The sequence below is a fragment of the Rhinolophus sinicus genome, chromosome 17 (genome assembly GCF_057876585.1).
Source record: "Rhinolophus sinicus isolate RSI-liver-muscle chromosome 17, RSI-T2T, whole genome shotgun sequence".
NCBI lineage: Eukaryota > Metazoa > Chordata > Mammalia > Chiroptera > Rhinolophidae > Rhinolophus > Rhinolophus sinicus.
This window is the reverse complement of record NC_142517.1, coordinates 199,912,759-199,936,212: the sequence shown is the minus strand read 5'-3', so window position 1 is coordinate 199,936,212 and position 23,454 is coordinate 199,912,759. Positions and strand designations below refer to the sequence as shown.

The 23,454-nt window shown below is 38.1% G+C and overlaps 1 protein-coding gene across 3 annotated transcripts in view; it reads left to right on the top strand.

The window, feature by feature from the left end:
• Positions 1–23,199, top strand: part of PAX3 (paired box 3) — a 92,075-nt gene extending 68,876 nt beyond the window's left edge. Inside the window, exons 6-10 of one of the 3 annotated variants that reach the window (XM_074313974.2) lie at positions 1,421–1,586; positions 3,059–3,273; positions 20,799–21,045; positions 21,542–21,572; positions 21,728–23,199. In XM_074313974.2, coding sequence (XP_074170075.1) covers positions 1,421–1,586; positions 3,059–3,273; positions 20,799–21,045; positions 21,542–21,572; positions 21,728–21,794 — 726 coding nt within the window. In that variant the 3' untranslated portion in view covers positions 21,795–23,199. Of the gene's footprint in view, positions 1–1,420; positions 1,587–3,058; positions 3,274–20,798; positions 21,046–21,541 lie in introns of all 3 variants that reach the window. The other 2 variants (XM_074313966.2, XM_074313961.2) reach the window with 2 other exon arrangements.
• The last annotated feature ends 255 nt before the right edge of the window (positions 23,200–23,454 follow it).

The following is a 23,454-nucleotide window of genomic DNA, read 5'->3' as shown; positions in this document are numbered from 1 at the left end:
TTTCTTGCTCCAGAAGGGAGAAATTCCACCCTCCATTCTTTTTAAAAATTTCATGACGTAAAAAATTGCAAATAAGTGGTATAATTGTTAACTTCGTTCTAGGAGGAAATTAAGTCTTATCTTTTCTTAGACATACTGGTCTCCTGCATGTATCACCTCCATGTGGAGTGACTTTCTGTTGAAATCATGTCTGTTAAAATGAGTTGAAACTCTGTCTCCACTCTAAACTTTTCCTGATTCTCTGCATTTCTAGAATGGAGCTTCTACCTCTAGTGAGCAATTATTTTGAATTCTTTGAAGACTGTGAATTCTAGGAGGATGAGACTATAAGCTGCTCAAGTGCAGGAATCTTATCTTATTCTATCATCTTATTCACCCCTTTATCCCTCTGACCCCAAGCACAGGGCTTTTCCCCATATAAAGTTTTCAATGAACTTTTGATATAGGAATTGGCATATCTTTAATTGGTAGACATCCTCTCTCATGTAGGGGGCACCATCACATATACACTCTGGAAAAATCGTTCAAAGTTCTGCATTTAAATTCTGCAGGTATCAGAGCTGGGCAAGATCATGAGGCCCATTCAACACCTTACATCACAATTTCTCAATATTTTAGACGTTCAGTTACATTGCTTGCTCCAGTCACTGCTGTTTTTCTCTAGCTACTCTCACAAAACACTTGGGCGTTACGTTCCTTGAAGGCATTTTCTTATATTACATCCAATTTTCCTGAATGAACCTGGTTATCATAGTGTCTGGCACAGATTAGCCTAGCTGCATAAAGCTGTTGATGAAAGAAAGAATTAATTACTTAAGGGATCTCCTTAGAGGAAATGCTTTCATTTTTTGAATGAAATACTTAACCTCTTTGGCCTGTGTTTCCACCAAGATCAGTACAATGCCTCACACTTTGAAAGGGATGTAAAACATTTATCCTCTTGGTCAGTTTATATGACTGTCCAGGAGCTATGCCCATAATGACAATAGAAATACCGAGACAGACTGATAGGAATATAACCTACAAGGGTTAGTGTAATAGGCAAGGTCAAATTGGGACAATGTCCTGTGGAGGTCAGAGGCTCATGGATCCTCCCTAGAATACATGAAAGTGGGAGGGTGCTGATGGTGACAGTAGGAAGTTCTTCTTGTCCATCTCCTGTTCAGCCATCCCTGCCCAAGGCCATCACTGGATTTGTGGGGGCCTCTGCAAGACCATGGAAAGCCCTGGAAGCCCCTCAGTGACCCCTGACATTTAACTCTCCTTTCTCCCCTGACAATACAACACAGAGGGTGGAGAGCTCTTGCTTCTATTTGCCCTGTCAGTAAGCGGTCTTTAATCTGTTTTAGCATGAAAAATTCATTAAGAATGTACTATTATTTCATCAGTGAAATCCTCAAATTTTAAATTAAATCCATAGGTCTGGTTTAGCAACCGCCGTGCAAGATGGAGGAAGCAAGCTGGGGCCAATCAACTGATGGCCTTCAACCATCTCATTCCGGGGGGATTCCCTCCCACTGCCATGCCGACCTTGCCAACATACCAGCTGTCGGAGACCTCTTACCAGCCCACCGCTATTCCACAAGGTATGGAGGAAGGGAGTCCAGGGTTACAGTGTAACTTCCCATCACTTTTCCTGCTGCTTATTTTATGTCATGCTGACATTGTTGCTGTTTGTATGTTAATTACATTCTACTAGGTTGTCCTGAATTCACCAGAAACATAGTACAGTCACATTCCAGAAACATAGTTTGTTCTGGGACATATCTTAATCTCTCTAGATGAACTGTGTTGTGATATAATACGATGTCAGTATTTGAAAACAAAACAAAACAATGAAACTAAACAACCTTTCTAAATAAATATGCAATTCGCTTTTCTTTGGTTAAAATCTTACCTCTACATTTGTATTCCAGTCTGCAGTTAACTGAAGTTCTGTGATGGTTACTGACTGCAGTAGTGATAGAGGGAAGCTAAGCTTTGACTAAGTCACTATTTGTTAGCACATCGAGGTGAATGGGATAAACGATAAGACAAAATTATTTTGGATTATGAAAGGTAGCGTTCCAGGCATTCAAAACCATACTGTGGTATTAATACTTACATGACTCGAATGTGTATTTGCTAAAGAAACTTGAGATTTGGAATTCTTACAGTGGTTAATTCTTATGTTGATTAATAATACTCACTACCAAAATAGGTTTGTTGGCATGTTAGTCTGATTTCTGAATTCCCATTCTGTGGGAGTGTGCCATGAAAATATTATTAATATATAAATAAATTATGTACTTGCACGTACGAGGTCTGACGATTAAGTTCGTGAACTCATCCTAGGAAAAGTGCTACATACCTCATTGCTGAATATCCCTATGGTCACCTTGGAAGTACTCCCCTTGGGAAGCTATGCACTGATGCCAGCACCTAGTCCACCCTTCAAAGCAATTTTGGAACTCTTTTTCTGGAATGTCCATCAGAGCTGTTGTATTACCCTTGATGTCCTGAATGTCATCAAAATGTCTTCCTTTCAATATTTCCTTTATGTTTGGGTAAAGAAAGAAGTCATTGGGGGCCAGATCAGGTGAGTAGGGAGGGTATTCCAATACAGTTACTTGTTTACTGGCTAAAAACTCCCTCACAGACAGTGCTGTGTGAGCTGGTGCATTGTCGTGATGCAAGAGCCATGAATTGTTGGCCAAAAGTTCAGGTTGTCTAACTTTTTCACGCAGCCTTTTCAGCACTTCCAAGTAGTAAACTTGGTTAACTGTTTGTCCAGTTGATACAAATTCATAATGAATAATTCCTCTGATATCAAAAAATGGTTAGCAACATTGTTGCAACAAGTTTGCAAACTTAATTGTCAGACCTGGAATTGTGCAGAGATGTGCCTATATTCGTTACAAGTGGTTCTATACCTGCATGGGAAGAAATGAAGCCCGAAATTAGCATTTGGCCTGACCTACAGACACTGCTGATGGCTTGGTGACGGTGAACTTTGGCCCTGGACTTATGCCGCTGACCCGCACAGGGCCTCTCTGACTAACCATCTTCTTCCTTGCAGCCGTGTCAGACCCCAGCAGCACCGTCCACAGACCTCAGCCGCTCCCTCCAAGCACTGTACACCAAAGCACTCTGCCTTCCAATCCGGACAGCAGCTCTGCCTACTGTCTCCCCAGCACCAGGCATGGATTTTCCAGCTATACAGACAGCTTTGTGCCTCCGTCCGGACCCTCCAACCCCATGAACCCCACCATTGGCAATGGCCTTTCACCTCAGGTCAGTCCCGTGTTTCCAGACAGACGATTTGCTGTATACGAGAACCAAACAGTCAATTCCCTGAGGCAGTCGTATAATGAATTGCCAAATTTAAACCATAATGTATTCTTTATACAAGCCACATGATTTCAGTTTCCTAGTTTCCTTTCTCTCCAACCTTCCTACAGGCTGTACTAAAAGTTGTAGCTTAGACTTAAAATTCAAGTGATTTTTAATGTAATCACAGAGATTTTATGTTTATACTCAGTTGTGAAGGCATTTGTCATCTCCACTCCTAGTTCCAGCCTTTGGGTAAGGAACTCACACACATTTTTTTTTAAAGGTATTTGGTCAGCTGATAGGATTGTGAGCAAAACCAACTAATAAGAAACCAGCTTTTATAAAACAATTGAAGAGGATGCAAACAAGTTGTTTGGGGAGAGACCCAGCTGATGACTACAGTATAAATGATTTATAAATGCACGAATTAGGAGAATTACTGCTCTTTGGGACTATAGAGATATTTGAATGTTGTAATTGTTTTTCTAATTTGCATTGGACTATGAGCTTTTCTTGAGAGATCATATTAATAAATTGCCTTGATAATTGCATGTCAGAGGGTTGGTTAAATTTCCTACATGTGGCATCTGTCTGAGGTTGACATTATTAGCAGTTGTTTAAATACAGATCGCTTGATTTTATTAGAGAGCTCTTAGCCCAGGTGGCAAGGATAGCTGCCCGCTAAATTTGGAGAAATGTCACAAAGGGGTTGCAATCTATAATTGCAATCGAGAATCTCTTCGGGGCTGAGAGTGAGAGTTTTAACAGCTTTATCTTTTCTTAACCCCCTTTTTCTTCTTGGTGGTTAGAAAAACAGAGAGGAGCTCAGAATGACACAAATGAAAAGTGAAAAGACAATTATAGTCAATTACACACTAATCACTGACTATCACCGCTGCCTAAGCACCAAGAGGGCATTCTAATAGGCAGAAAATGAGATTTTAATGGCACAAAGGGTGGCCAAAATAACGACTCATATATCTTTGCCTTCTTCGTTTTCTTCAACTTGTGGTTTGCGTCTTGGGAGTGGAGTTCCTGGGCTCTGCTCAACAGTGATAACTCTGAGCAGCTGAAAAGTTCAAAGCCATTGGAGTTGAAAAGAATGAATAGTAAAGGCAATGAAATAAACATTTCTGCCTGAAGGCAAAAGTTCATAAATCCTTTTTTGTAACAGTAAATGTAATTAAGTTTCACAGATTCCTGTAGCACATCCTGGGATTAAAAAAAAAAAGAGGTGGCTTTAAACCTCAGCCGAAAAATAACAACATGAAAACAATAAACATGCTTCCTATAGGACTTTAATACATTTAATTTCCAAGGGCTGGTACTTGTGAATGTGATTTTGCATGAAAATCATGGACTTATATTAATAGTTGCATCTTTAAAATGCCCAGATTTATAGCATATTAAGTGTCTTCCACAGTTTAGAAGTAACATCAGAAGTAGTTATCCCTTCAGTTTTTTTTTTAACGTAAGTGGTTTTGGGCCATAGAAAAGCTTCTTAGGAATGTGATTTGGTAGAAAGTGTTAATAATAGTGAACTTCAACCCTCACCAGTTCTGTAAGGTGAGACCCAGATTCCCTCAGTGTTTCTTAGTGTTCAATCATAATAAATATAATAGCACAAATCTGTTTTCTAAAAGTGAAACTCTTAATTTTTTGTGTTATAAGTGTATCACCTTGTATTTTATATACATGTATTTTATTGTATTATATAAGCATTGCATAAGTGGAATTATTAGCACTTGATCTTGACACTGTTAATCCTTGATTTTTCAAGAAGACTGGCTATGAGTCTAGAGTTGGCAGTAGGGTAGGAATCCTTCCAATATCAAGCAATGGAAAATTCCACAGGCAGCCTTTCCTGTATTTCTTTACAATGCCCTTACATATTATGTTAACTCCTTACTGAAAACATTGCAAATTTCCAGGATATTTTGCATTCCTACAATACATTTCTGCCTCAAACCACCAGTAGGGAATCCATGTTGTTTCAGTTCTTGTAGCATCCCCAAAGAGTTAGAAAAGAGACAAGAAATAGAAGCTCCCCCTTACTTCCTCAGGCAAAGTTGAAGAATGAAAGACAGTGAATGAAATAGGTATCTTTATAAACATCTTACAACAAGGGAATAAGAGAATTGGGTATTAGAACTCAGATTTCAGTAGCTTTTGGGATTTATCACTTCTCAGGACTGTAAGCAAAGGGGGCAGGGTTACCCTACTTCCGATTGTTTGGCTTTATTAGAAGTATTATGAAGAAAGGAGCTCACGTCTACCAGCCTTGTTTACCTGTTAACTAAAGCAGAGAGTAAAGAAAGGGTGGTGACCCTTCAGTCTTATTTTTATTACATGGAAGTGCTTATTAATATATTCTTGGACGATAGAATGTTAAAGTGAAACTAATCCTATGATTACCATTCTCCTCTTCTTTTCCGCCTACTCTTCCACTTCCTCTGCCTGTATCTGGACATCTGAAATGCAGACAAATCACCCGAGGCTCAGAGAGCTTGTGACCTGCTGAAGGCACAGGACTCGTAGTAAGAGAACTGGGATTAGAACCTAGGATTCCTGGCTCCTGCTCTACATCGCATCCATCCTAGTCTGTTCACAGTTGAATGATGAGGAAACAGATTTCTTGCAAAAGAGAGGCAGGGGGCTTTAGTCATATTTTAAAATCATTTAGTAGCAACTGGTTTTCTAAACTTTTGGGTTCGGGTTAATTTACATTCTTTTTGCTAATACCCTCTACGTGTTTTTTATTTTTTTTTTGCTTTACACACTTTTTCTATTAATCTTCTAATACACCCCCCATAATAATCTATACGCTTATTGTATAAAATGGAAATATTTTTAAAACTGTCTTTAGAGTAGGACAAAATTACCCATGACAACCACTGTTAATGTTGTTTTCTAGCTCTTCTTTTTGGGTCTTAGGCCTTTGAAAAATATCTATAACTGCTGTAGTAGTGCATGCAATTTTGCATCTTGCCTTTTTTCTATCTTCACCTTTCATCATAGACCTTTCCCGCCTATTAATTTAAATTGAATTGGAGCAAAAGTTTTTTGAGTCATTATGATGAATTCACTGTAGATCTCTTCAGTGGAGGCTATTTGCCATGGTCAAAATATTTGTGCATTTTATTTCACTTTTTTCCTAGTGTCATTGAGATGGATGTATTATTTGCCATTCAAGCTTGAAAATGATGGGTGAGAATGTGTGTGAACTATTGTACACTGGGCTTTCTAGTTTCTTGTCAAGGAATTAATAGACGCCATCATAGGCATATTGTGCCTCTGTATGTGTGGACTTCAGTTGCTTTTCTTTTGGGGTTTCTGACATGTCTGCCCCCTCAAGCCAAGATTCTTTCAAAACTTGGCATCAAAGCCATTAGCCAAATGGTGCGTGTTAGATGCCCTCAGTCCTCTCGTGGAAGGTTTCAGCTTTGCGAAGGATGGGTATGGAGCATGACTCAGGAAGGTCCCCATCTGTCCAGCTGCTCAGATTGGAGTAGCAATGGACTGCTATATATTTGTGACATTATAAATCTCAGAATACTGTCAAAAATTTTAGAAACTATTCATATTTTTCCTCGAGGTGCTGACAGGTTTTGTGCACTACTGAATCATTGGCAAGTTTATCTTGTTCTGAAGGAATCAGTGACTATATCTGGGGAACATTCCCATTTTAGTTACCGAAAAACTGAGGCCAATGCAACATAATCATCTAGATGACAGAGTGAGTTACCAGCAGAGTTAAGAGCTGAATCTATCTCTTTTCCAGTTATTACTAATTCTTCTATAAATAGAAATTACACATTTCATTTGTTGGAGAAGCACAGTGTCCAAGAAAGCTTTTTGTGAGCTCCGGCACTCATATTCAACCTGATTTTCCTACAGGCATGGTTGAAAGTCTTCAAAATTGGCGTGTTTGGCTTCCTATTCCTTCAAAAACTAGATCTGTCAGGGAGGCTAATGACCTCAAAAATTTCTGTTGTCTCTGAATTGTATTTTGTTTGAACTACATGACCATTTTAGGAGATGGGGCTTACACTCGTATATGAATGACAAAACACCCTCTGAGAAGAAAACCATTCAACTCACTCCATAGAGGGTTTTCTCCTGCAGTAGCAGCCTTCTTTCGAAAGGTTGTATACCCTTGTTGTGGAACAATACAGAAGAACACAGTGAAGAGAGACCATGTAGTTCCCCTTCGAACCCAGATGGTATGTTACCAACACCTTCCTGCATGTGCAGGAGAGAAAAAGGAATATTGATTTGGAATATGGGATACCAAGGAAATACCACCATATGCTCAAGACATGAGATGGATTAACATGTTCTTCTAATTAACTTTCCTTTGCGAGAAACACTACCCTCACTGTGTCCCCCACCTCCAAAACACACACAATCAAACCCCCCAAACAAGGCCAATTAAATTAACAAACTTATCATTTCACGGCCTACCCCCACCCTACTTCTACTAACTCTGCACTTTTTGGTGACAGCTTCTAATGATTTCTTGAGTGAAATACAGTATCAGTGGGTTACATGGTTTCTAGGAAGCTTTTTTTTTTATTGTGATGTAGTATACAGAAATGGGCCAACTTGGCTGCATTTAGTGTTCATCAACCATTGCAAATGATTCTTCAAATGTTTTGGGTTTGGTAAAACCTAAAACACATTTTGCCAAGCACTTTTCCTTCTTAATTTTTCAAACTGTATTTTAGGGAAAATTTGATCCATATGGTTTTAATTCATTTACTCTTATATCATTGACATTTTTTTTTTTTCCTATGGAGCCATTTGATATCCAAGAAGCTTTCTGAGCCTTTCTTACGTTTGTTTTAAGATTTCCCTCCTTAAAAAGAGGAAGTCCTCTTTGCAGCCTCAGAGGCCATAAATTTTGAGTACTCTCTCAATTCAGCAATACTTAAAAATACATTTGGTATAAATCTGGATTATTACGAACACATTTTGTGTCTAGAGCAGATGGGCAGATTTTCGTTTCTGTTTTACGAGTGAAACGAATGACAAAATAAGAAAATAGGGTTAAATTACAAAAAAAAGTTTTGTTTTAGAGAATGTTTAACTGTTATTAATAAATCCCCATGGTGAGAGCTATGCTCAGAGGCCTCATTTCAAAGTTTGTCCGGGTCCTTGGTAAGATGTAATTGAGTAACCAGTACACCTGTCCTATTTCATGGATAATCTACTGAGGAAAGAAAAAAAAAATCTCATAAAGATTTGTGTCCCTGGCTTGAAAATGCTTGAATGTTTGCTCACCACTCAGCAACTCAGGAACAAAGACTAGGTCTGCAGATCTCATCAAGTTTATCGACCATTCATCTTTTAAGTCTGGTTGAATCATCACAGCTTTGTGGGCATGAGACACGGTCCCAGAAGTAAACTCAAGAAAGAACAGATAGATCTTTATATTAACGAGATTGTGGTTAATGACAAACGATGTCAGGATGAACTTTTGTTCTGATTCCCATTTCACAAAAGAAAACCTTTAACTTCACCACCCCTCCAGTTGCTTTTAAAGAATAATATTAAAATCGAGATTATTAGTGTGTAATGTATGTAAATTGCATATTTGGTGTCAGCTACGCTTATTAGGCAGTTTCTCCATTTCATGCATATATGTATTAGACTGTCGAGGTTCCAGTTCAAATTCGATTTCAATTGCTCAGCACAGTTTCTTTTGACAAACATTTGTTAATCCTGAAACTTATTAGGGAGGGACATTTAAGTGTTAATATGTGTACCCAAAACTCAAGACTGCTTTTGATTTAGCTTGTCATTTTGTGGACCACAGTATTCACAATTATCTTGAATTCCTTAACTGCCAGGCCAGATGATGGTTCTTGGTCCATCGTAGGTGTAAGGGCTTACTAGAGATCAGCTTGTTTTGTGGATGAGGTACAATTATTAAGACTGGTTGTGATGGATGCTTTTCTGTTTCATATCAGGAGACCGTGTTTTTCACTGTGGCGTGATTGTTCCTTGACCTTCACTTGTGCTCTTGGTACATGTAAAAGCAGTACAATTTTCCCTGGTGGCAGGTCCAGCTTCTGTTTCAAGACAGGTGATTTTCTGGACATTTGTAAGCACACATCCAGATGCCCGGTCAGTTGTTCTGTGCATTTCACACGGGTTGCGGATCCTGTGCCCACAGCCTACTTTTATCCTTGTGCAAAACCAGGCAACCAGGTGGCCTGCCACTAGCCCGTTTCCCAAGAGAACTACTTCCTTCCATTTACACTTCCCAGAAGTTCATTTGTGGAAGAAAAAGGAGTGATTTTGAAGGAAGAGATTGGTAGGGTGTCAAACAAAGCTTGGACAGAGAAACAATCTGTACCAAAGTGGCAGCTTCTCCAAAGCTTGAGTCTCTTTCTGTTTCATTTCTAAAGTAGTTCATGAGCTCAAAACCATGGCTACAGAAGCCTCAGATGTTTATGAAGACTCAAGGATGTTTATGATCATAAATGAGCCCATTTCAGCTGTACCAGAATAACCATTAGCCATTTGCATGTTTCCATTCTGCCATATTAGGTTTTTGAGATGTTCTCTCTGTGGTAAAAACACTGCTGCTAACCCATTTGTTGAATCGATGCAGACAGCAATTGACTTGGTGCCGTTGGTTTTTCTCCGAAGGCTGTGGTTGCTACCCTTAAAGCATAGGAGGAGAGCCCTGGTTTATGTCAACTCTAGCCACAGTCTCTTGAATTTAGTTACAAATTTGGAGAATTGTGAGAGAAACAGCCACTAGGCCAAAATCTCCGTTTTAAAGAAAGGGAGGGAAGAGCAGCCAGTGACTGAATCTCATCATATCACTGAAAGGAGCCACAAGGAAACCTTTCTTGCTGAATTAAAAATTTTTGGTTTCTGCTGAATTGGTTTAAATAGAAACTCCATCAGTGAGTGACTTTCTGTTGTACATTGCACAAATTAAATGCCACAATCCCAGCATTTTTAGGCCCATTTGAATTCTTTTAGCCATTGCGGAGGAAAAAAGGAGTGTGATTACTTGGTCTACAACGAAGCTACTAGAATGAAAAGTTTTTCTTTGTAGTTTGTAATATAGGGTAAAGCTGCGCTGAATTCTAGTGTGAGGCCAATGGTCTGAATCAACCCTTTATATGTGGTTGGAATGCAATGTAAAGCTTTTAATTTATTACTGCATTTGCAAAATGGCAATATCTACAGAAATCTGAATACTTGCATATTTATTCAATTAGAGGCTGAATGTATGCTTTGTACTGCAGACACAAAAAACTGGATTCAGTCATTAGTTGTGTACTATTTTTTTTTTTCCTGAAGAATTTGCCTCTGCAAAACAGTCTGGGTTTCATCAGAGGTGTATATTTTTCACTGTACAGTATAATATTTAAAAATTACTCTTGACATTTCGCTAGAGTTTAGTAACTAGAATTTCAGAGATTAGTGATTGCATTGTCCCTGTTGATCAATGGGCAAGATGGAAAATTGGGAAACCCTTTGAGGCGGTGCGTTTTGTAGAATCCCAGGGTAGTATTTCTACCTTAAAGGGAATATTTCTTAGCTGTGAGATGATGGTACAGCTAGTCTTCAGCCTTGAACTAATGAAAGAGACAAGCATTATTCAAAGAAATCATTACCTTTTGTTTTTCCCACAAAATGCTGCTGTCTCATTGTGTGCAGCTTGCCTTGAAAAATTGAATTAAACTATTACATCTGTTCTGAGATTAAAAAGCCCTTTGTAGAGCTGATCTTCATGACTTGATGGGAAAATTTCTAGTTCAATGTCAACCCTTCCATAACTCTTCCAGGCAAAATTTCTTGTGTTAGCCTCTGCTGATGTCACACTGCTGTGTTTATACCTTGTTAAAACACATACCACGCTGTAATATATTATAAAGTATCCATTCACTCCTTTGACTATGAGCTTGTAGAGGAATGGTGCTAGGTCATAATCATCTTTGAACACCCAGAAACCAAGCAGTGCCTCATAATAAAATATTGTTCCCCAAAGTGGGCTCCTTGGAAGAGTGGTTTGGGGAAAAAGAATTCTGAATCAGCAATTTGGTAAATGTTAACAAACTATATCCCTTTGTCTTTCAGAGTCTCAGTACACATTAGCCTACTAAAGGCTCTGACAAGGCTTGTGGTGTGGAAACGTGGTTTACAACTTAGTGTTTTCTAATTTAACTATGGAACCCTTTTGTTGAGTAATCAAACTACCACATTTTGAGGAACATTTCCTAGGAAGTACTGAATGAGAGAAAACACATGTGGAGGCCCAACTCATGATTCTTCCATTTCTAAAATAGTTCCCTTGATTTTTTTTTTTTTTACAAGTCAATGTTTCTTTCTATTTTACATCTGACGTTATCTTCTACTTCAACATATTGTCAACCCTCGGTATAACAAGTTAGCAGGAAAGAGAGTAATTTTAAAGACAAAGCTATAAACTGCTTAATAATGTTTAGATGAGGCAGATAAGGGAGTAAAGGAAAGAAAGAGAATTCCTGTTTAGTGAATTGATTGTAATGTGGGTAAAACTCGTCCATTTCTAGAAAGAGCCCCAAGGTCAAAGGTACTAGATTCCAATACTTATCAGCCCCATCACTGTGTGTCATCAGACAAGTTGTCTAAACTATCTCAGTTTCTATTTCATCTTCTTGGTAAACTGGAAAATATTAAAAAAAGAATTGCCCCATAGAGTTATGCTGAGAAACACAAATATTTTTGACAAAGTAATAATACTATTGCAACATGGCTTTCATTTTTGTTTACTTAGAGATAGCATGCAAACCTCTGACAAAAAAGTAATTTTGATTGTTGCCGACAAAGAAAGCAAATGTGGAAACTGAGAAATTATATATATAAAAAAAAGGCACTCTATTGGTGGACTGAAGTATTTTCAGGTATTCCACTTAGACGTTTTAAAGAACTGAGGACTCATGTTGGTTTCTATTCAGACTGCAGTATTTGTAATGTGCTTGGGGTATGAGAGTCCCCAGAAATGCAATGTACAAAACTGGGTTTGTTTCAATAATTCAGATCATAGTCTCATGAAAATTCACTACAATGGAAACAAGAACCAACGACTCCTCATTCCCTGAGGCTAAGTGTGGGGAGGAAAGAGGATTGTCTTATTGTTTTCCTCTCCATATTTTTGTTTTGATTTATTGAAATAGAGTACCGAAATGCATACGTTTTGAGAAATATGCAGTCCATCTTGTGGGATACTGGATACTAGGTAAATTGGAAGCATGCTGCTTACCTCAGTGGCAGGCAATCTGACGAATCTGTGCTTCTCCGTCACCAGCAAAAGGTAAAGGTAGATAGAACAACAGGTATGGTAGAAAGGTTTTAGGAAGGAAGGAGCAATCTAAGTAATTTTGAGTTAACCGATTGTGGAGCATTCTTTTAATCACTAAATCACGAGGACTGTCTTTTGTCAAGATCTGTAGGAGCAGATTTCACTTCTGTAGATCCAAGACCTATGGAAGGGGCTTCCCTGTATGGTGCCAGCCCACATAAAGTTGCCTGTGCAATAGGAGACATAACCACTGCTCAATTTAATCAAAGACACAAGCACTTTTTCAAGCAGAAAAGCAACACAACATTTTGATTGGTCCAGTGCCCCTGGAATTGGATAAGGGAAGGAATTAAGATAGATAGGACCTTAGCTTTGTGGAGTCATAGCTTCTGGTTCTTAGAAGACTGTGTGCTCAGATGTTTTCCCATATTTGTTGAGTTGCTACAAGTTTCCATGCATCTTAAATGAATGCTTATTCTGCCTTACACAAAGCCCATGAAACTGAACAGAAAACATTTCCTAAAGGGTATGTTCATCCTTGACATCTACTCATTAAATCACTATCACTTGGTCTGTTCACTTGGCTTTTTTTCCTATCCTAAGGACATACCCTCCTTCACATGAAGAGAAGGGAAAGGAAGGCTCTCTTCTAAATCTTCAGTTGTTTAGTAGATGGAGTGTTATGACATTGAGTTCGGGCAGCCACCAACATATTTGCCTCCTTCACACATAGTTTGGAAGAAAGAAGAAATTTCCTTGTTGAGTTAGGCAACTGTTTTCCTCTTAGTGAGCTGGAATGTCTGCCCTCCATGTTGTTAGAGTTTTGGGTGAAAGGGAAATTTTAGTGGAATGGGAATTCAGTGGAGCCCAATATCCCTATGTATTGGAGGGACAGAACTGAGTCCCTTCTTTCCAAAAGGCAGTGTGGATTTCTAGTTTATTATAAGAGTGTTTTGGTGACTTTATGACAGAGCTGGGCAGTTAAGGTTGAGCAAGGTTTGCATTTATGAATGCGTGCAAGGGTGAACCACCCCTGCATTTCCTTGAATGCAGGTTTAGTTTATGGGCAATTAAAGATAAGTTTTAAATGCCATCTCATTGAAGTAGTGTGGGATGCCCAAGCACAGAGCTTTTCCTTTTCTATATTTGGCATCCTAGGTCCCAAAGGGTCAATTAATATTCAGTAAACGTGTCCTGAAGTAGTCATGAAATTAAACCAAGATATATGTTGGATTTTCCACAGTCATGTTTTCAGACAGGTTTTTGAAACGATGAGAGGTTTGAGTGCTTACCCTTTAGAGGGCTACTGTGGTTGTGAGAAATTTCCTGAACTAAGAAGAGTTAACAGCAGGTAATGTAATTCCTCCTAGAAAGAGTTTAGTGTGAGACTCTCTGTGTTAAGTGATGAATGAGGGTATCTGACCCACATCTGTTTTACATTAGAATGGAGCATTGCCCTGACATCCTTAGGAGCATTTGTCAAGATTCCCTGGACAGAGCTTCTGTAAATTACATGCTGCAAATGTGTCAGGGTCAGATAAGAGGATATCATTAACTCCCCCAAGTTTACTCAAGGCTCTGTCAGTCCATCTTAATATGCTAACGGCCAACAATTTTCCTTGAGCCGTTTTGTTATATTTTTCATTCATAGAAGAAAAAATATATATGCTATACCCCTTTATTATTGCACATGTTCTTTTCTCATAAATCATATTAATTGTAGACATGGTCACAAAGCATATTAAATGCAGGCATGCGTAAATGAATTAAAACATATGAGAATTTTATTACGGCCCTTGGTGGGTCTAACAGTCAAATACCAAATGTATTAACTGGCATACTTTTTCATTTAGGTGAAATAAGCTTTTTCTTAATGGGCATTATTTTATTGATAATAGGTGGACATAATATGATTGTTCATCATTAAGTAGAAGTAAACTACAGAGGGTGCCAAAAAAATGTCTACACATTTTAAGAAAGGAAAACTGTACTAAAATTGTAATACTCAATATATACCAATAACAAAAGATGAATACAAGTCACATTTGACTTCTGCAATTACAAGAGGTTCTCAAAGTGGTTACCATCAGTGTCCAGACACTTCTGATTATGGTGAACTACTGCTTGAGCAACGTTGACCAAAGTGTCCACTTGTATACATTTTTTTGCCCCCCCATATGTGTATATATGCATATACCAGGGGTGCCAAAAATGTATACACACGACTTGTATTCATCTTTTGTTATTGGTATATATTGAGCATTACAATTTTAATACAGTTTTTTTCCTTTCTTAAAATGTGTATATACTGTATACGCGTATACACTATATATAACATATAAGGTATGTATATATGCATCTTGCAAGCCATTTTCTGTTAATGCTTTACCTAGATTTATATTTTAGTCATTAGTCCCTAAAAAACATTGCTATCAATTTAACAGCTTAGCTGTATTGAGAAATAGGTACTCTAAAGGATTGATAAAATAAAAGTCATTCTGTAATTTGTCACAGAGCTGGAGATTAAAGTATATGTGTTACTTAGAGTTTAATAGAGACAGTATTTACTGTGCTCTTCACAAATAAAACTGGAAAATATATGCACATATGTCTGGTACTAGTACTGTTTCATTATGCATTAAACATAGCTACTTGTAAAATGTTAGCTAAGGATTAAAATAAACAATAAGGATGTATTTAGCTGGACATTTAAATCTACTGTTTTTCTATCTGGTTTGGTAAAGGTCAGCCATGCCCTTCCCATAACTCTCTAGGTCTGGGTGAGAAGGTCACCATACCTACCTTAAGAGAAACTTCTGCCTTCAGGCAACTTCCCTCTTACAGCTTTCAAACAGACAGGGCCAAAAAATCTAATTATTTAGATGCTAATCAACTGCAGGATAATTCCTAAGGCATTTGAATCTGAAAACAACATGTTCAGGAAAGTCTCTTAGGCTTTTCAGTCTCCAAGATATAGTCACTGAAAATTAACCATTAGATGACTCCATCTGTATGGGCAAAAATCATTTGGACAAACATTTGAATATTTTTGTTTTGGTTCTGGAAATAAATGATATCCAAATTAAAAAAAAATATATATAGTCAGTGGACTTGGATGGAAAAGTAGAAAGTTAAAAACAAAAACTTTTATACAAAACTGTAATTCACAGCGGTTTTCTAAAAAAGCAACTAAATGTATGTTATTAAATGTTAAATCAGAAGAACATCTGGTTACTTAAGAACAAAAAAGAAAATAAAGACAGGAACCAGGACTTCTACTAACGAAAAAAGAAGCATCTAGATGTACCTCATAATTTGCTAAATCATTTTAGATTTCTGATAAGCTCTGAGCACTTTCAAATGAAGGCAAAACGCTAATGCTTATGCCAAGACAAATATTTTCCAGACACATTGTTTAAATGTAAATCTTAATTTGGGCCATAGTTTTTATCTTTTATATTTAATCTTACAATAGGAAAATTAATTCAAGAGAAATATGGCATGAAGCAATTGTAAAGAGTTAGTTTTTCCTGAACCATATAATCTTCCAATCAAGATATAAACAACCTATTTGGAATTCTGAAATTTGATAATGAGCTTAAAGAGATCTTCAGAAAATGTCTCTAATGCGGATGGCTGGAGAAGTGTCAGCTCGTAATTCTGAGGCTTTGCATTTGTTTTTAAAAGTAATCCATAACACAGTTAAGAAATGGTGTCTAGGAAATGTTTTTGGAGGTAAAAATTTAGAAATATACTTAATAGATATTTTTCAGGTACCACACTTAAGAGTTGTACTCAACTAAAAGTAAAAACTAAGTTCTTCCCCCATGTCCCTTCCCTATAGGACAGAACAGATTTTTATTGAAGGACAACTCGCTTCCTGGTCATTGCATCTACTGGATTTATCTGGCGTTTAATAAGAACGTGGTTAATGTTCAGTAGACAGATCTGAGTAACCCTGAGTTTATTTCTTTTCCTTTGAAATTGTTTGTGAAAGACATGCAATTGTGTTTTCCTCTACCCCAAATTTAAAGAAAAAAAAAATCAGACAAAAATGCCAAGCCTATAGTAGAAATAGCTTGCTAATGGTTTCTGAGGGAAAAAAAAAAACACACGTTTTGCAACAAATGATTTTATTTTATCTCTGAATTACAAATTGCTATAGGAAAAGCATGTATAAAAGAAATCCTGAGGATATTCTTAAAGAGAAAATATGACTGAAAGACATTCCATAACCATATTGGGGGAATTCCAAGAAGTTCGTTTACCAACTTCTTTGTGTAGCAAAAAGAAATTTCCATAGCTTCCCTTGAACCATATGAAACACAAAATAGCTTTCAAAGAAACATACATAAAAGTGTAATGGGACCCTTCCATAGAGATTTGAGGTTTTAAATGATGTTGGGGGAAAGTAATGTATTTTGTAATTATGTATTCACTATTTTTTTCCAACAGAGGTTTCATTTTTAATTTTTAAATTAGAAGTGATTAGAAAGATGTATGTTTCTCAAATCTGAGTGCAAAATATTGAAATACATTGTATTAGTTATAATTTTTTTATTAATTTCAATTTCAGACCAAATATAAGATAATATTAATGCCTCTTTCCCCATCCTTCTACAATTCTTAAGAAACAAATCACAATTACAGTATGTGACAATCACAGTGGAAATAAGAATTTGTGGGACAATGTCTGCATTTTGGGCTCTATCAGGGAAGTCCAAGGGACCAAAGATAATTAGTCTCTGGTCGTCTTAATTTCTTCACATTGGCGACTGCAAGTATTGGGCTGCTGAGCTAAGAGCTATTGCTAAAGCAGAAGCTGTCACTAGCTTCCTGTGTGACAGTGGCAATACTGACAGGAAGACCCAATAGAATCTCTTTATTCCATTCACCCAGCATCCATCCCTCCGGACTGAGTCATCCTCCTGGATGTCTTAAAGACATTTTGCCCTGGAATCTGTGAGGAACTATCTTTCTGTTGCCCTAGAATACGGCCCTGGCAGATATCTTTATCCTCCATTAGATACAGTCAAGGTGTTAGATTTAAATCCTGACCTACAGTTTTTTTCACATTCAGCAACTTCAAAAGTTGCTTCATGACCATCATAAGCTGGATTTTGCTTATAGGAAGGACTCATGTCTTCTCTTTTAGGATCTTAATGGCTTTTTTCCCCCTATGGACAGTTATTGCTGCCTTCAAAGTTATGCAAGCAAAAAATGAAGGCAGAGGATTAAGTTTATCACAGCAATGTACATATAGTCCATGGAAGACTATGCATGTTTTGAATAAAATTCTGCTCTTACTCCCCAACTTTAACTGCATATGGAGTATTCCATTTCTCCCTTAAAGTGATATACCATTAACTGGGTTTCAAGTACATATCTTCATGAAGGACACTGTTAATTTAAAATATATTTCCTTTTTTTAAAAAAAATTCTTTTTTTAATCTAGTACTGCTGGATAATTTTCTTCTCTGAATTGATACAGTTACAACATTGCTTTTTCTAAGTGTTTTTTATTTTTTACACAGCACAGCTTATTTACAGTGAAATATTTGTACGCTGTGTCATTATCCCCCTTTCATTAAAAAGTCACATTTTTCATATTTTTATTTTTTCTATCCATTCTTGTCCATTAGGCCAGTATATGAGGAGGTACCCCTGATTAAAAAGGAGTGTATTTGGCACTTAGCAACCTCTACTTTGAAGACTATTTTCTTCTAATAGACACAAGTCATTTTGGCTTGAAATAAAATATTTAATAAATTAGTATATCAATTGAAGTTTATGAATTTTCCAAGTATACTACTATAAAATCATCTCTATAAGCTCGAAGAAAGGCAAAAAAACACAAAACACAAAAAACAAAACAACCCAAAACTCAACCAACACCAATAAAAAAACCCTCTCAAACCAAACCAATGTAGTTGAAAGAACATTCAGGAAATAAATGCATTGTAGGTTGTGTTCACGTTTTTAAAATGAGAAAATGAAGTGATTAACTTAGTATAAACAGTGTTGGGTAGGACCCCGAGAGGGTTCCAGCATTCCACTGAATTTCCAGCCTCATGGAGCTGTGAGTCCTATTGATTTTTATTTTGTGATTTTCATTTCCCCCCAATCTCCCATAAAACATAACAGTGCTCTGTCAATATGATATTTTTTTTTAGAATATAAGTAATTTTTAGAGATTTCAAAAAAGATATTTCACCACATAGTTCCAGAAAATCTAGGAATATCTTTTAAAAGTTGGGTGTTACTGTATTGCTTTCCCCACAATGGCCCACCTCCGCATGTGCTCACACACATACAGTGTTTCCCCGAAAATAAGACCAGGTCTTATATTAAGTTTTGCTCCAAAAGACGCATTAGGGTTTATGTTCAGGGGATGTCCTCCTGAAAAATCACGCTAGGGCTTATTTTTGGGGAAACACGGTAGTAACTCAAATGAAAGGGAAAATAGGACCTCTGGGGAAAGGTGAGGGAAATCAGCAGGTTATTAAAATGGAGTAAGAAAAGGTGGTGGTGAACAGCTTCTCTCTCCACAGAAGGTGGTGAACAGATTCTCTCTTCTTCTCCCCCCATCCTCCTCCGTCTCTTGGGGCTAATTGAAGATGGATCCATTTAAAGCTGTATTTCAAGAAGATTTTGTTTAGCTATGAGGATTATGCAAACCTTTCCCAAAGGGGATTGTGGTCTCATTGTTTTTGGAATCTAATTTAGGATGCTTTCTGGGATGCAAGACTTGTCTCTCCCTCCTGCCTTGCTGGATCCCCTAGATCCAGGCTTGTGTGGCCTGAATTTCCTTGGAGGATAGCACAGGGCCTTGAGTCAGGCATCGGGTTTCATTGCTGCTGGCTCCTCTCGCTCTTATTTGTACACTTTAATCTCCATATGCTTCAAACGTCCTAAAACACAACAGGACTATTATGGCAATATTGTGTGACTGCGGGCCCCTGCATGTACATACTTTGTAAACAGGTGATATTTTGAAAGCAAAGGAGACCCTTCACCTGGCAGTAGAATTCCACAACTGGTTTTTGAGCCCTGCCACTGAATTGTGTGAAGTTGAGAAAAATCACTTTCTCTCTCCTGTGACAGGTTTCCAGCTACAAAATTAATTATCCACTTACTTCTGTCACAAGGTGTTGTAAGGGTCAGCGAGCTTGTGATTGTGAAACATGTCACCGTGCTAATCTGCAAGTTGTTCTGTTATCACAGTTCTGTTTTGTTTGAAAGTTCTCTTGTTCTGGGGTTATTGACGAAACTGAACAGACTTTTTACAACATTTTTGCATTTCAGGCTTTTCTTTCCATGTAACATTTCTTTATATGAAATGTTAGTTTAGAGAAGAAATGAAAGGATAGATAATGGAGGCAATTACTTTATAGTTTGTTCGTCATTCATTCATTCATTCATTCATTCAGTACCTCATATGTGCAAAGCTCTCTGCTAAGTGCAGGGATATGAAGCTGAGTAGGTTACCCCCTCAGAGCTGTCACAATTCAATGTGGGTGACTAAGGTAATAATTACACAGTGGGAGGGGTGAGCAAAGTAGAAGGAAGCATCAGGGAGGGAGCAATTATTTCTAATCACTGAAGGAGACAGCCAAGATAGGGAGAGGAAGTTTCTTGAGAGGGAACACTATGAAAAAAGACATGGGGATCTCAAAATACACAAAAAGGATTTGATTTAGATTCATTTAACTTAAATATATGTATATATGCAAATGCCTGTTTAAAATCACATGTGAAACTTCCAGATATACTATATGGTTAGACAGTCTTCTATATGAACAGATCTAATTTCTCCCTAGCTCTGTCCCTCTGTCCCCGTGTCTCTGTCCCTCCTTCCTTTCCCCTTTGATATTCTAGTCTGATTTTATCATAAGGAGCGGGGTGTAATATCTCTTTCCCGTCTTCCTTCTTTTCTTTTCCCTTCCTCCCCCCTTTCCCTCCCCTTGCTTCTTTCTGAAACTGCGGTCAGATGTTATCATTGGGCATGATGTATGATGTAATATCTTTGCCACTTTGAATTGAGGTCACCATCTTCTGGAAAGCTCTTCAACAGTAGATTTCTAAAGAAATAAAACTGGGCCTTTCCCAGGTATTCTGTCAGCTGTGATCTGGTCCTCTCTGCATTCTCACTTCTTCCCAATCTGCCTGTTTATTTTAGGTAATGGGACTCCTGACCAACCATGGTGGGGTACCCCACCAGCCCCAGACCGATTATGCTCTCTCCCCTCTCACGGGGGGCCTGGAGCCCACCACCACGGTGTCGGCCAGCTGCAGTCAGAGACTAGACCATATGAAGAGCTTGGACAGTCTGCCAACCTCTCAGTCCTATTGTCCACCCACCTACAGCACCACAGGCTACAGCATGGACCCTGTCACAGGCTACCAATACGGACAGTACGGACAAAGTAAGCCTTGGACTTTCTTGGGGGTGTGACTCCTGCCAGGGTGAACAGTTGCCACTCTTCCTCGAGAAAGGGGAGGCACTGGTACGATTCAGGCCTTACATCCCAGTGTCAATTTTGTGCTAAAGCCAGCGGATTGTTCCAGCCAGGGCTCGCTTGTGTAATTATTTTCTTAACTGATGTCAACAGCGTCTTGTGGTTATTAATTGAGAAGATGTGAAACCTGATTGCCACGAGATAAAACACAAGGGTTGGCCAAAATGCAATAACCCCTGGCATTAGAAACACATGTTCTTAATGGGGTCGGTTCAAGGAGCATATGGAGTGTAATCCCAAGGACACACAGTTGTGTCAGACTTGTCTCAGGAATAAAAATATTAGTCTGGATCCTTTGATACCGCAGTATTAAATATGACATTGTCAGCCTGTAGCTGATTTTGCCCCTTGCTGTGAATTGTCCCAGCGTGACCTAAAAAGCTGTGTGTGTGTTTCCTTACAGGTGCCTTTCATTATCTCAAGCCAGATATCGCATAAGTGGACTGTCCACTTGGAGATAAACCTGGCCCTGTTTTCGGTCTTCACAGCCGAGACATGAAGAATATTCTCAGAAAAAAAAAAATCACCCCTGTGGGGGGCAGCCTTGACAGGAGACAAAGGAGAATGATTGATTTTCTTTCTCCAGTAGTTGGTTTCAAATTCTTTTGAACACATTGGACAAAAGCAGTGGAGAAAAGGAAGACCCGGAACAATAAAAGACAAATGTAACATTTTAAGGCAATGAGTTAACATGGCTATGTATCAAATATCCCAACTCTTTAGTGCTGATGATCAAGGAGCTAAAACATTCCGTGTGTGTGTGTGTGTGTGTGTGTGTGTGTGTGTGTGCGTGTGTCTGCGCGTGTGTGTGTGCTTGTGTGTGCATGTGTGTGTGTGATTTATCTGGACTGGTTTGGGCAAGCAGAATGTTCTAAAATATAGTCGGAGAATTCTCTAAGGTGTAACATGATTGATGTCCAATGCTGACACTTCTACAACTTTAAAACTGCTCACCTAATGAAGCAGGAATCCTTGACTTTTACACACTGGAAATTGATATGAAAATAAATGCCACCGTTTGTAGGAAGTTAGACTAGATGTAAAGGACCTCCCAAATAAATTATTTGTTATCTTATCCTCATTTGTAATTTAGTTGTTAATAAATGTCCCGGAAGGACACGTCTTGCTAACAGGATATGGGATAAGAGGAAGAAGAGCTTGTTTTTTTTCCCATTGTGGGAGAGGTGCATGATGTTTTCCCAATTCATTTCCATTTGGAAGCCAACCTGGGTGGGGGGGGAGGAGAGTGATGTGCATTCCCACAGCTGCTTATCAGTGTGCAATACTGTGTACCTCACCGAGGCTTTGGCGAAGGCCAGGGCCATATAAACAGAATCAGAACTATATTTTTGCAGGTGCTTTATTTTCGCAGCCCGTGATTCATTGTGGTAGAATGCAGTGATGTTTGCTATTTGCTGGACAGTGAACAACCTGGCTCACTCCTTTCGATTAGAGACCACGATTGAGAATAATGCTTTTACGATGACTACGTTTACATTCTTCTCTTTTCTATGAAAGGCAGGGCAAGAACAGAAATGGCCACATGGCTCTCACATACTTTTAAATTATACAATGATATCCAATATTAAAAGATTATAGGAACTGAGGTTTACATACATTTATGTGGTGACATTTTAGAATGTCAATAAATTTGTTTTTTGAGATGTTAAGAGGAATAAGAAGGTGGAAGCCAGTGTTATTTATTTCTTTCTATCCTTGGAATCATGAACGAGGTAGGCACAAATCCATTCCTTTTAGAGCTACAAACTCTGACATAGTGAGTTAGTGAGACTAGACGTAGTACCGAGTTTAGTTCATACATTGGTCTTAGAGGGTGATGGGTCAAGAGTTCTATCTTTGTATTGCAGCCTCAGCCAACAACAATGTGTTGTAAAAATGTCTTTCATGTAAAAAGTGCAGTAAATATTTACTATTTATAATGAATAAACAGTTATGAAAACTTGCCCAACATTGCTTTTTTGAGGGAACTGGTGAATGTCATATTAATAAAAACTTGGAAATGGGGAGCCAACAAAATGTATACCTCACTTCTAATGGTGCCTTTTAGATTAGACTGTAACATGGACAAATAAAGTTCCACAGCTCACAGCTGTATTCTCATGAAGAGGCTTAGTTGAACAGTTTTAAGGATTTAATTTTGTGTTTCCATGGATGTGGTATCCAGAAAACACCCTCAAGTCCAGCTTTCTCTTTCCTTGGTGCTCTCAGAGTTATCACATCCCTTCACTGTTACAGGGGAGCATATGTTCCTGCAGAACACTTACCTCTATCTTCATCTGCAATGGTTTTCACCAC